The sequence below is a fragment of the Ictalurus furcatus genome, chromosome 5 (assembly GCF_023375685.1).
Source record: "Ictalurus furcatus strain D&B chromosome 5, Billie_1.0, whole genome shotgun sequence".
NCBI lineage: Eukaryota > Metazoa > Chordata > Actinopteri > Siluriformes > Ictaluridae > Ictalurus > Ictalurus furcatus.
This window is the reverse complement of record NC_071259.1, coordinates 31149720-31163019: the sequence shown is the minus strand read 5'-3', so window position 1 is coordinate 31163019 and position 13300 is coordinate 31149720. Positions and strand designations below refer to the sequence as shown.

General features: G+C 43.3%; 1 protein-coding gene across 1 annotated transcript in view; it reads right to left on the bottom strand.

Moving 5' to 3' along the window:
- Positions 1-13300, bottom strand: part of myo1f (myosin IF) — a 35545-nt gene that overhangs the window by 9229 nt on the left and 13016 nt on the right. The window contains exons 4-19 of the mRNA XM_053625765.1: positions 12719-12813; positions 9307-9394; positions 8573-8662; positions 8360-8491; positions 6857-6991; positions 6621-6753; positions 5456-5652; positions 4824-4904; positions 4654-4740; positions 4443-4529; positions 3053-3220; positions 1952-2037; positions 1763-1844; positions 1335-1441; positions 921-1019; positions 372-516 (exon numbers count right to left, since the gene is read on the bottom strand). Of these exons, the coding sequence (XP_053481740.1) occupies positions 372-516; positions 921-1019; positions 1335-1441; positions 1763-1844; positions 1952-2037; positions 3053-3220; positions 4443-4529; positions 4654-4740; positions 4824-4904; positions 5456-5652; positions 6621-6753; positions 6857-6991; positions 8360-8491; positions 8573-8662; positions 9307-9394; positions 12719-12813 (1812 nt within the window). The remainder of the gene's footprint in view (positions 1-371; positions 517-920; positions 1020-1334; positions 1442-1762; positions 1845-1951; positions 2038-3052; positions 3221-4442; positions 4530-4653; positions 4741-4823; positions 4905-5455; positions 5653-6620; positions 6754-6856; positions 6992-8359; positions 8492-8572; positions 8663-9306; positions 9395-12718; positions 12814-13300) is intronic.

Sequence of the window (13300 nt, the reverse complement as noted above, 5' to 3'; positions counted from 1 at the left end):
TTTCAAATGACAGACGCGGCTTTGTATTTATTATTATACAATAATCGGCCCCGGTGGACCGCGGTCCAGATGTTCACCCAGCAAACTAGTTCGGTAGAACGCGCTAACGTATGAAAACACGGTCTCTGTGGTCCGGCGGTTTTAACTTCCAAACCTAAACCGCTGCGTGTTCTGTAGCAAATCCTCTATTGCAGTCTATCCAATCACGTGCGTTTATGCAAATTATTTTCGATTTCACGATCTTAAATGGTGAGATTAAATAACGAACAGGCCGTGAACAAAGCCAAAAAGCTGCCAGGTATCATGTAAGCAGGTAAATATTCTGTGGTTAAAAAAGATCGGAAATAACGTGTAAAATCCCACACTCGTACCGACTCTGGGTTTTTGACGAAGATCTTAGTGCGTCCCATCTGGTATTGATCGTTGTCCATGTTTACAGAGCGCAGCAGATGCAGGACACCCTGCTGTTCGCTTCCACGCCAGTGCGGGTACGTCTCCGGGGTCAGGATGGCGTACCTGACACACACACACACACACACACACACACCTGCTGTTAACACACCTGAACATACAGCAATCATACTGTAGCAAGTGCGTTTATGTAAATTATTTCAATGACGGCAGCTCATCAGACCAGAGACTAGCTACAGGGCTATATACATATAGTGTTTAGTATATCGTGTTAATTTTTTGTCAATTTTTGCTGATAATTTACTGTTTGATTTCTATATCTCATTCTTATACCGTGGTTCGTTTGGCGTCTGGAACGATACACTTTTCCTTCCTGAGTCAAATATCTGTCTGTCGGATTATCTCCTGCTTAAACTTGTTAAGACACAGACGCTTGCAAAGTATTATTTACAACGATGAAGAGTATAAACAGAGCCGCGTCGTTGGCGCACATCGCATGAATCGCTCACCTCTGTAGAAACTTATGGAAAACTCGTCGGTAGGCGAAGCCGGCTCTCCGCACCCTGATGTTCTCACGCAAACCCAAATACTCCACCTGATGTCTCGCCCTGAAGACGACAATCGTGATGAGCGTCAGAAGGAGAGAATGAGAGAACAGACATCTGACATCTTTGAGCTTTTAGATAACAAAAGGGAGTGGGGGGGGGGGGGGGGGACCGGACCAAAACCTAAATGAAAACGTGTCCACTTGGGCGGCTGTGGATCAGGCGGTAGAGCGGGTCGTCCACTAATCGTAGGGTTGGCGGTTCGATTCCCGGCCCACGTGACTCCACATGCCGAAGTGTCCTTGGTCCAAAAGGACCTGAGTTGTACCAGGATAAGACTAGCGCTGTGAGTAAAGCAGGACTCGCTCTGAGACTCACCGGCTCTCCTCCCAGTCTTTGGGCCTCTTGGTCTCGTTGGGTTTGATGCAGCGGATATAGTGTGGAGTGCATTTCATCAGCGTTTCCACCAGCTCGTTAGCCTGCCTCTGTGGACCAGAGTTCTACATCAGCAATCTACTTTCAAATAAATAAAAAAAAGCAAAAAAAAACCAAAAACAAGCACAGAGATCTTCATCTCAACCACCGAAAAAGAACTCACAGGAAACCATTGTGACTTGTGATGAAATTCGTAAGTAATTACGAGTCCAGGACGTTCGGATTTAAAAACCAAACGTTGGTTAACAAATAGCGGGATTCGAACCCGCAACCCTGGAGGTGTGAGGCAAACGTTCTATTCATTACTCTCATTGGTTCCTGGAGTGAAGTTTAAAGGAAAAAAAAAAAACCAAGTCGATTGTTGATCTTACTTTAATTTTGGAGCCCGCGGTGGTCGGCCTGCCTTTTTTGTCAGTGTTGAGGTTTTCAGGAAACAGGCTGCGGATGAAGTTACTGCGAACAGGAATGGTTCTGCGTCAGCCTCAGATTTGAAACCGCGTCTGATCATTGCACATCCTTCAGAAGCTCAGTTCTAATGAATATACAGTATATATACTTACTGTTCGCTGCTCTGCATCAGCGCAATGAGGTCGGTAAAAAGCACGTCTCGGTTTCTCTCGCAGAAACCGTTGACGTCGTATGACACCTGATTCGAGATTCGAGAGTAAATGTACAATTCAGTCTTTTTAAAAAAATAAAACAATCATCAGACCAGGGGTGTCCAATCTTATCCGGAAAGGGCCGTGGGTGTGGGTGCAGGTTTTCATTCCAACCAATCAGAAGCCACACCTGAGTCTACTGAAAGCCAAGATCAACTGATTAAACAGGTGGAATCAGGTGTTTAATCAGCTGCTTGATTGGAATGCAAACCTGCACCCACACCGGACCTTTCCGGATAAGATCGGACACCCCTGATTTAGACTAAAACGTTATATCATATTCGATTTTGTAACATCCAAACAAAACCTTGTCATCTGATTGTAAATATATGTGCATAAGACATTGTAATGCTAAATAACGTGAAAATAATCAAATAAAATATAATGTATATATATTTTTAATGAAAAAAAGTATTTACACCCCAATTTACCAACACTGTTGGCGATTACAGCTTCGAGACATCTACGGTAAGAAGTAATTCACTTTTATGCAGCATTGTGGTTCGGTTTTGGCCCAATTGGCTAATCGTCTTCGATTCCCCAAGGCTACGAGGGTTCCTTTGATGGACTCGCACTCCTCCGTAACTTTTCAATGGCATTCGAGTCAGGAGATTGGCTAGGCCACGCGAGGCCTTCTTGGCTTATTTTGTCTGTAGGTTTGGAGTCATGTCCATCTTCTTCCCAGATTCTGTTTCTTGGCTGATGAGATTAAATGAATCTAATAATCTAATACGTGTAATATAATGACGCAAAAACTGTAAGGAAAGACTTCTGTCTAATCCCTACGCTGTTATTGTTGGGGGTGTAACTATTGGAATATTGAAGTCACGTCATATTGTTGTATTCTTTGAAGCTTGAAACATCAAACTGCCCTTAGACGTCTATTACAAGCATGTTTTCCCCTAGTTACTATGCGCTACATTTGCAGTAGATAGAAATTCTGTTGACCAACGGTAGAGTATTCCCGTGATTTCCCCGTTCATAAAGGTCGGAGTCGCGCACCTTGCCTGCATAGTGGTGGACAATAAAGCCAGAGTTAAAGTTGTTAAAGTGCTCGTGCGTGCCCACTGCAGCCTGCAGCTTCTGCAGTAAAGTGCTGTCGGCCCCCTCGCCCTTGGCATACATGGTGGCACACACGTCATCCAGGATGCTCATTATACCCGGCGGGTTCTGGGTAGGAAGTGACAGACGTGACAGGAAGAAAAGAGAAGTAGAACATTTAAAACACTTAAAATATCATCCACTCGGCTGCAATCAAATCCGCACATGTCGGCGCTACTGCACACGTACGCTTTCGTTTCTGCAGACGTTTGCATTGTGTCTGTTCGGCGGCAAGAGAGCCGGCGAAGAGGAAGTACGATCGAGAATATCGATGACTTTTGCTTTAGAAATAAACGATATTTGCTCAGAACGTTACTGAGAAAACGGAAAAAAAAAAGAAATAGTACAAAAATAGATTAGTATAAATTTTGTAAATCAGACACACCCCTAACAAATTCCGGATGGCTTTAGCAGCTGATTAGCAACATATTTTATGACATTTCTATTATTTACATTCAAAGATGCATCGTGGTACTGAAATAACGTGCGTTGCTTTCGGATTTTTGGATTTTGCAGTGGACTATAAACGATAAATAAAAAATTATGTGTAATATATATATATATATATATATGTGTGTAGTTTTACTCTCATTGGTTCCTGACGTTTTGGACACCCTGTGCAGGAAATTTATCTAATAATTTGTCTAGTTAGATTTTGGCCAAGATTCCAGACTGATTGGCTGCAACCCAAATAATGCACTATGCGGTAGAGAGGGAACCACTTCAAACATGACCTGAACAAACTAATAAAAGAGACAGAGAGAAAACGAGAAGCTGACGAGAAAACCGTTTCTGGCGGCTAACCTGTATAACGCGAGTCCGAACAGGAACTCCAGCTGTTTCACAGATGTTCGACATTAAACGTAACTATAAAAGCATGTCAGTACGTACAAAATTGTAATCGTTGCCAAATCGCTGGGTTTAGGAGGAATAAAACACTTCAGGACGAGCCGTTTTGGGAAAACGATCGACGTCGGGGTAACAGTAACTCTGCTTTGTGGGGTTGATCATTTTCCTCTAACGGCACGCCCTGGTCGTGTTTTATTTCTTGCATACTTGAAGAGAAATTACGCGTTTCAGTTGCAGTTCTCCTTTCCTGTCAGTTTCTTTGAGATCCGAACTCATTATATGAACAATTAGCGCGCACACACACACACACACACACTACATGTTAAATACAGTTCTTCTTTCTAAATCGTCTGCATCGTTCCTCGTTAAATGCACGCCTAATTTCTCACACATACTGTATTCACTTAAAATATACGTCCAGATGTGTATCCTGCGAGCTTACCAGTTTATTTTCAATGAGATCACACACTATTTTGTTGTTAAAGTACTCGATAGGAGTCCACTTGATCCCCTCCTGGACGTATTCTTCCTGGTGGTGGGGGGGAGAGAGTGAGAATATGAAAGGATAATCGTAAGATTCATGAACGTGGCCTGTCTGCGCTGAGCCACGTGCTGTTGGGCTGTGTAAAGTGAAAGGTAAGGACGGCGTGTACCTGCTCTGCCTTCAGGGTCAGCTCGATGAAGATTTGCTGCAGTTTCTCGTTCACGAAGTTTATACAGAACTGCTCGAACCCGTTCCTCTGCAGAAACAATCAGAGCGTTCGGTCAGGTCCGAATCGCGCGTTATCGCGACGCAGAGACCGAAATATAAACATGGGGTCACCTGAAAAATCTCGAAGCCGTAAATATCCAGAACTCCGACGCTGAGCTCTTCGATGGGCTTCTGCATGGCTTTGTTCACGGCCTGTTCGTTAGAGTGGGGGGGGGGAAAGAAACCATAAATCATCGGATCAATGATTCTGATGACATCATTCTGCACTTCAGCTTCTCATCAGATTTTCTGTCCAATCAAACGCTCTCTAGAATCTGAAGTGTCCCGCCCCCGACATTGTAAAAATCCACGGTACTAACTCTCAAGTACGGCTTAGCTCGGGCTGTGAGGTAAGCTAAAAGCTATTGGCTATTTAAAAAGGGGGAGGAGTCCCGCCATATGTCCCGCCCTGACTTCCTGTTTCAGTGGAAATTACGTCGACACATCGAATAACGCTGAGAGTTTCAAGGCACCTCATGGGGACTTTAAGAGAAAGAAAGAAAAAAAAAGATCGGCTGGTGAAGGGACAGGAACTAACTTGTTCTGCGAAAGTTCCAGAACATTAAAAAAAAAAAAGCGAGTGACATGTTGTTTAATGAATAAAACATTGTGATTGTGATGTGAGGTTAAACGGTGTTAGAAGTTGTGTCAGAAGTGCGTTAACCGCGAGTGTACGTGCACGTGGTTTTGTAGTAAATCCAGACCTCCACCAGGTAGTCGAAGAGGCGAGCGTAGAGGGCCTTGGCGAGAGCGTCACGTGTGTAGCACGCCTGCTCCTGATTCAGCGTCACGTCGATGGACTCGGATTTGCCGCCCCATTTGGAGTCCATCTTCCGGCTGGTGAGTTTCTCCTGCAGCCGGCTCTGATCGATGCCCAGCAGGTAGGCGGGGAAGGCCAGCACTGAGCAATACAGACAGCATTTAACAGCGCACAGATTTTACGTTCCGATACATTTGCAAACATATTCGACGGGGAAAACAATTTTTACGTAGAAAAAGTGGTCCTGCTGAGCTGATCGTATTGCACCTGCAAGGATTTTTTTTTTTTGCTTTGTCCTGAGATTTGAGATACATATCCGTGTATATTTCAGGCACTCACAGACTCACGGAAACTGGTCATTTTTATTTTTTCTATTCTTCCACTGTCTAGTTTGGGTGAATCTGTACCCATGATAGGCTCAGATTCATGTTCTAGGCTAACAGGAGTGGAACCCGGTGTGGTCTTCTACTGTTGTAGCCCATCCACCTCAAGGTTCGATGTTTTCACAGGTGCTTTTCTGCTCACCACAGATGTAATAAAGAGTGATTATTCGAGTTACTATATCATTTCCTGGCAACCCGAACCAATCTGGCCATTTTCCTCGGACTCTCTCTTATCATCAAGGCGTCTCCACCGACAGAACTCGATCGATCGATCGATGTTATTTGTTTTCCGTGTAAACTCTAGAGTAACGTTGTGCGTGAAAATCCCAGGAGATCAACAAGACTCTGAAACACTCAAATCAGCCATCAACACCCATGCCATGGTTAAAGTCACAGAGATCACACTTTTCCCCATTCTGATCTTCGAGGTGAAGTTTAACGGAGGCTCTTGACCTGTATCTGCATGCCACATGATTGGCTGATTAGGTAACTGCATAAATGTACAGGTGGTCCTATTAGTGGACGGTGAGTATATATATATATACATATATAAAGCGATTGTGAAAAATCATCAATAATAAGCCTCAACTGAGTAATGCATGTGATTAGATCGAGTATCCGTTCAAATAAAATCGGTTCTCGGTCCAGACTCAGACGTCAAGACCCGAAAGCGTCTAAAAAGGTGTCGGAATACTGAAACGAGAGCGTGCTCGTGTCCACACTTACGGTCTGTGCTCTCCACCTGGCCGTAGTTTCCCACCTCGATGAAGCTGATGTTGCCCAGGTGTAAGATTCCAGCTACGATCTGCTGGACCTGCATCTGATTCTCTTCGGGGATCCCGATCACCTGCATGGCTTCCTGCAACACACACACACACACACACACAAACCCACACACATAGTCAATGTGTTGAACACATTATTCGTGTTGTTAAACATGCAGGACGAGACGAATGACGCACCATCGTCTCGTGGAAGTCGCTGCTGTCGTTGGTGCCGTCCACTTTGTAGGTTCCCGACTGGTTTAAGTAGCTGTAATAGTCAGGGGTCATGATCCCTAAAGCTTCCTTCTGATGGGCCGAAGAGCCTTCGATCAACTGGAACCAAAAAACGGGCGAGAGATTATTAAAGATTACAGGTCAAAAGTTTGCGCGCCCTTAGGATGAAATGAAAACGACAAAAAAAAAAACAAGATATTTAACATGTTTGGTTTCTCTGATGTTGCTAAGCAACGACATGATGATATTGGTGAAACATGATGAGATCGCTTTGCAAATTTCCATCCCACTTTCTGAATGTGGATTAAGATCTTGAGATTTTGAAGAGACCTTTGTATACACACACACACACACACACACACACACACACACAAAAAAAAACCCATACATGTAAAAATAAATAATAATTATTTTTTAAACATCTCATGCACATGCAAAAATGTGTCATGGGGGCAGTGGTGGCTTAGCAGTTAATGCTCTGGGTTACTGATCAGAAAGTCAGAGGTTCAAGACCCGGTGCTGCCCAGCTGTCACTGTTGGGCCCTTGAGCAAGGCCCTTACCCCTCTCTGCTCCAGGGGGCGCTGTATCATCTCTGACCCCAGCTTCCTGGCGTGCTGAGCTTGCACCCCCAGGATCTGAGGCTCGAAACACTTTATGTTAAGCACGAGATAATGATCTAGATGTAGATTATTGTCCCGCTGCACCTTACCTTTAATTATTAGCTTCCTGAAAATCCTTATTTATACGTACAGCAGATCCGATGTAAAATAGATTTTAGTACATTTTCCTTTTGTTTAATTATAAATGACTGGAGACGGAAAACGCTTGCTTTCAACCGTCCCGATAAATAATGACAAAAAAAACAAACCTTATCGTTAATATGCAGCGTTAAAAACAAAAAACATATCAGGGGTCAAACGCCACAAGCCACAATGTCTCCGTCTCTATTTGAGATTTCTAGCTAGAAATATATCCACAACGGCACGAGAAGTGCGTGTAGCCTGGCAGCATGACTGAAATGATTTGCTTGGAGATTTATATTTACAGTTTACAGTCCCTCTACAGACTGATACTGGATTGCGAAGGCACGTTTCATGCTCTTATATTGAAACACAAGGATCAGGGATGCAAACATCTCACCCTGGAGCGTATGAATAAAATAATAAGTGAACAGGTTGAAAAGTTGTGATACAGAGCGAGCAGTGTAACGAAAAGAAATGAATCAGAAATGACTACGCACTGGCGGGACTTTCTCTTTCACTTGTGTTCTTTCTCACTCCCTGTGTTCCTCTGATTCTTTCTCATTACTGTTATTATTCCACGTCTGTCTAGACTGGTGTAGGAACGTGGAGTTGTTTCGTTTTGTTTTTCTCATGCGCTCGGCACAAAAAGCAACTTTTTTTTGGTTTGTTTTCCCTTTTCGCCTTTCCCGCTCTTCTCCTGCGTCTCCTCGCTCTCATTCTGACCTGGTAGAAAATGTGGAAGTTCCTCTCGTTCTCGTTCTGGCTCACGACTCGTGATTTCTCCAACAGGAAGTTGGAGATTTTCCCTCCGTCCGGCTCTCCTCCTCGGCTGAACTGGATCTCGAAGTATTTCCCCTGTCGGCCGAGACAAGACCCGAGTCAGCGATAAGGTTACGGGATCTGTCCCGCAAAAAAAGAGAAGGTTCTGAGACTCACAAAGCGGCTGGAGTTGTTGTTTCGGACCGTTTTAGCGTTTCCAAAGGCCTCCAGAAGAGGGTTGGATTGCAGGATAATGTCTTTTACATGCTGAGGAGAACAAAGAAATAAACACACAAGCACTAATCACTGATTCTATCGAAATCTGTCGTTCAAATCTCATACGTACCGTACAAAACCCTTTTGGGTTGTACTGTCATAGGAAAATAATTCAGAGCAAATGATCGGAGTGATGAAGCGGAGTCACTCGTCTTCTCGTGCCGTGTTACAAAGCAACCGCAAACCTCTCTCCTGAAGACGTTCATGACCACGACTGTTACAAAGCACTGACACTGGAGACTCCTTCCATAAATGCTACATTAACGTTGAATTAAACTCTGATTATGATTCAACTTAGACCATGTCTAGCGTCCCTATACGGACGAGCTGTCACTATAGAAACGATAACGTACCACGGTGCGTTCAAGTCACGTCGGAAAGATCGTACCTACGAGTTGAGCTCACATATTTAACGTTATATATAGTTATATATTTATATACGCTATAGATATTCTTTGAGCTTGGGGGCGTGTCAGTAAATAAACATGGTGGAGTCGACGGATGTGACGTCTGTAGCTGTCGGTAAATTTGTTGAAAATGTTATTATGCGTTTGGTTCACGCAGGAAGTTCTTGTCAGGCTTTCTTTTTTTTTTAAAATTTACAATCCGAGAATCTTCCAGAAAATTCGGCGTACCTGAACTTTAGCTCCACCGCCGGACACTTTGGAGATGTAGCCCATGATGTACTTAGCAGCCACGGTTTTTCCTGCGCCGCTCTCTCCACTACACACACACACACACACACACATTAATTAAAACATACATAGGCTTATGTCTATGATCTCATTTATGATCTCATCTTTCTTGTTTTTGTCTTCATTTTGTGGACGTGTTGTTAACCCTACCTGATATCTTCTTCTACATTGCATGTGGAATTTATAAAACTGCCTGTCAGTACCATCTGTATATAGCTGGGTGGAAAAGTTTACACACCTCTAGGACAAAATGAGGACTATAAATATGTAAAACGAGTCAGTTTGCGTGCTGTTTCTTCTAGGGCTGTGGTACTCGAATCCGGTCTTGAGACATTTTCTGTATTGGGGAAGCTGTTCCTTCTTCTAGAAAACAGACTAATAACTGGCTCGGGGTAAAAAATAAAGCCAAGTGGTTGCAGTATAGGATCATAGGTGCCTCAACCTGCTTAATACTCTTAAGGTCTGGACTTGATCTGAGCTGGTCCTGGTCTCGGACCCGAGAACAGCGGTCCTGACTTCTTCATTATTAGTAAAAAATTAAATAAATCAATCAACAAATGATCATTTTTGTGGTAATATATTAATAGTAAAAAAAAAATAAAAAAAAACCCCCTCTAAATATCATATGTGAATGTGATATAAATACTCTTTATTACCTGCCGTGTGTCTACTGTGAAATATCTGTTATAACTTGATACTCCAGATGTTATACACTTCCAGATGGAGACCAAACTATCACAACAAAACGTTGACACCATTGACACCAGTGACACAAATAGAATATTCAGTTGATCAAATTAAAATGATCATCTAAGTCAGCCATTGCTCTTCTGGGAAGATAATGGTACCCGGTCACAGTGCAGGCAGCACAGCATTGCTTGGAAGCATCCGTGGGGAGATTGTATTTACAACAGTGTCGAATTTAGTTTCGTACGTAGCCGTCCTTTCTGAGTTTGTCGTGATTGCGTGTTTAAATGTTAGCGTGTGCGGTTTGCCTGCACACATCTTATCTCGCCTCTACGTGGTGTGGTGGGTTTCATGGAAGGTTACGGAGCAGAGAATACATCCACAGCACGTTACAATTTCCCCATGGTGTGTGAGCGTCTATCACTCAGAAATCACGTGAATCAGTATCAGTATTAAACTTTGGATGTTCGGGAGGGGCTTGGACCCCCCCTCAATGTCCATACCATGGTTACGCCCTTGTGTAGAATACAGGTGGAAAAAACTCTAGGTGGAGGGGGGTGCAAACTTTTGTTCCTATCTCTCTCTCTGTCTCTTTCTTCACGTCTCTCTTTTACTCTCTAATCCCTTCTTCCTCTCTCTCTCTCTCTCTCTCCGTCTCTTCCTGTCTCACATACAGGTGCATCACAACTAATTTTAATATCGTGGAAACGTTCGTTTCTTCCGCTGTAATTTAATTCAAAAAGTGGAACGTTCGTATTTTTCTAGATTCAGCACACGTAAAGCGAAATACTTCCAGCCTTTTATGTATCGTTTTTTTTTTTTCCGTTTGTTTGTTTTGATCTCGATGATTACGGCTCACGGCTCACGGAAATCAAAAATCCATTCTAATAAAGAATTTATAATGCAGAAACGTCGACCTGAGAAGAGATCCAATCGGCGGAGTCACTCAGAACACCTGCGAAGGTTTCCTGAGCGTTTAATCTCTCGGCCTGGTTCAGTACACAACCACAATCACGGGGAAGATAAAAGGATAAAGGGCATCGTACTGGGGGTTCGAACTGATCCAAATGGATCGACAAACAGAAGGGAAAGCTTGATAGAAACATCATCATGTCGTAATGTAGTCTTATATTTGTTTTGTAAATGTAAAGCTTTCAAATGTGCAAAAACCCACAGCAGATCCTATCGCACTCTCTCACACACCTTTCTAACACTTTCTGTCTTTCTGTTTCTCTCTCTCTCACACACTCATACACACACACACTCATGCTGCAAATATTTCTGTGTACTTCAAAGTCAAAGGATGTGGTAGTGGATGTGTATTTTTTTAAAAAAAACAAAAAAAAACAGTGTACTTTAATGAAAATGGCATGCTCAAAAAAAAAGAGCTAAACATGGCGAAGGACCAAAGATGAGCGAATTAGCAACGGGTTAGCACTTCTTCTAATCAGGGAGGAAATGATGCTCAGTCTTAGTTCCTCACTGTTTCTGAGAAAAACCCACTGATGTGGACGGGGCGCTCAGAGCGTGTGTATGTGTAAACCCAGAAGTGCTCAGGACATCCGTAATACTGAAAGTTTATTAATAAAACCCGAGTCGAATACGGGCGTGTCACACGTCCCTGGCTCAAATAATCCAACGTTTGTCATTTGTAACTTCCAAGACATGTTGGCTAACACGCGTAAGGCTGATATCGCTAAATCTGTTTCACTCAAACTCTTCCGCCTCGAACTACATCCAGGACGTTTATTTTTTGTGGTTTGATGTGGTTTAGGGCCCAGTGTGGCTTTCTGCAACCTTACACAGCGGCCTGTATTAGCTCGATGCAGTTTGGTGTCATTAGGCCCCGCCCCATAGACTTTGATGGCCGTTCCTTTTATTTTTTTTCCCCCCCTACTACAGATTAAGCTACTATTTCAAAAACCTATCGACATCTAATATAAAAAAATAATATATAATATAATCAAGTCCTTCCGTGATTTTTCTTAGCTATGTAGGCCTCGTGCTAAACTAATCAGACTAACTTCAGACACCAACTTGTCCGGACTCTTTGACTTTGACACGTGGGGTAAAGGAAAAACGTACCCCTGACCGAGTTTTGTACGATGCCTCGTAAGAATTCCACCGTCCAAACTAAAAGATCCCTTTTAAAGACAGGACAGGATGTTCCGAGCTTTTCATTGCTTAAGCTATCGATCTGCACAACCGGGTGACGAGAAACACCCGTCAGTGGCGTGTTCCAATATTTTTGCTCGCCTACAAATCTGGTGGTCTGATACGACGTCTACATATAAACAGCAGGAAAGGAAAGCTGACATTCTAAACTCTCGTCTCATGTTCATCTTCTGATCTTCACCGTGAAGCGAAAAGAAAGGAAGTGGCCTTGCCGTTCCAATAGTTTCGGAGCTGATCGTATGAAGTAGGGCTGGGACCAGGCGGCTCACGTGCTCAGTCTTTAGCGAGTAACGTGTTGAAGAGACGCGGTATAAGAACATAAGTGTTATGACAGCCTCCATCACGGTCTGTAAAAGCCCGAAAACTGTAACTCCAGCCTCGTGAATCTGTAATGTTTCATCATTCAGGGGGTCATAACCGCAGTCTTCACACGGAACGACGAGCTGAATGACGCACCATGTTATTAACAATACAGCTTCGTCTTATTCACCTGATGATCACACACTGATTCTCGCTGTCAATCATCATGTTCCTGTACATGTTGTCTGTTAAAGCGTAGATGTGAGGTGGGTTTTCATACTGGGCCTGGAGAAAGAGAGAGAGAGAGAGAGAGAGAGAGAGGATGGAAGAGAGAGAGAGAGAGAGAGAGACAGAGTGAAAGATAGAGATAGACAGGAAGAGAGAGAATGCAGGACAGGAAGAAAGGATAAGAGAGTAAAATCAGGAAGAGAGAGATGGAGTAAGTGAGAAAGAGAGAGAGGTAGACATTGCGAGAGACCAGAAGATAGGGTAATAGACAGACAGAGAGGCAAGAAGAGAGAGATAGACAGAAAAAAAAGAGAGGGAGAAGAGAGAAAGAAAGAGGGGAAACACAGACACAGTATATGACAGACAGAGATACATTAAAGGAAGACAGTAACAGGTTGAGAGAGAGAGAGAGAGAGAGAGAGAGAGAGAGAGAGAGGAAGAAAGGATTAGAGAGTAAAATAGAGACATGAAGAAAGAGACAGAGAGAGAGATAGGAAAAGAGTGAGCGGGAGTAAAAGAGAGAGAGACAGAAAGAAACAGAGAG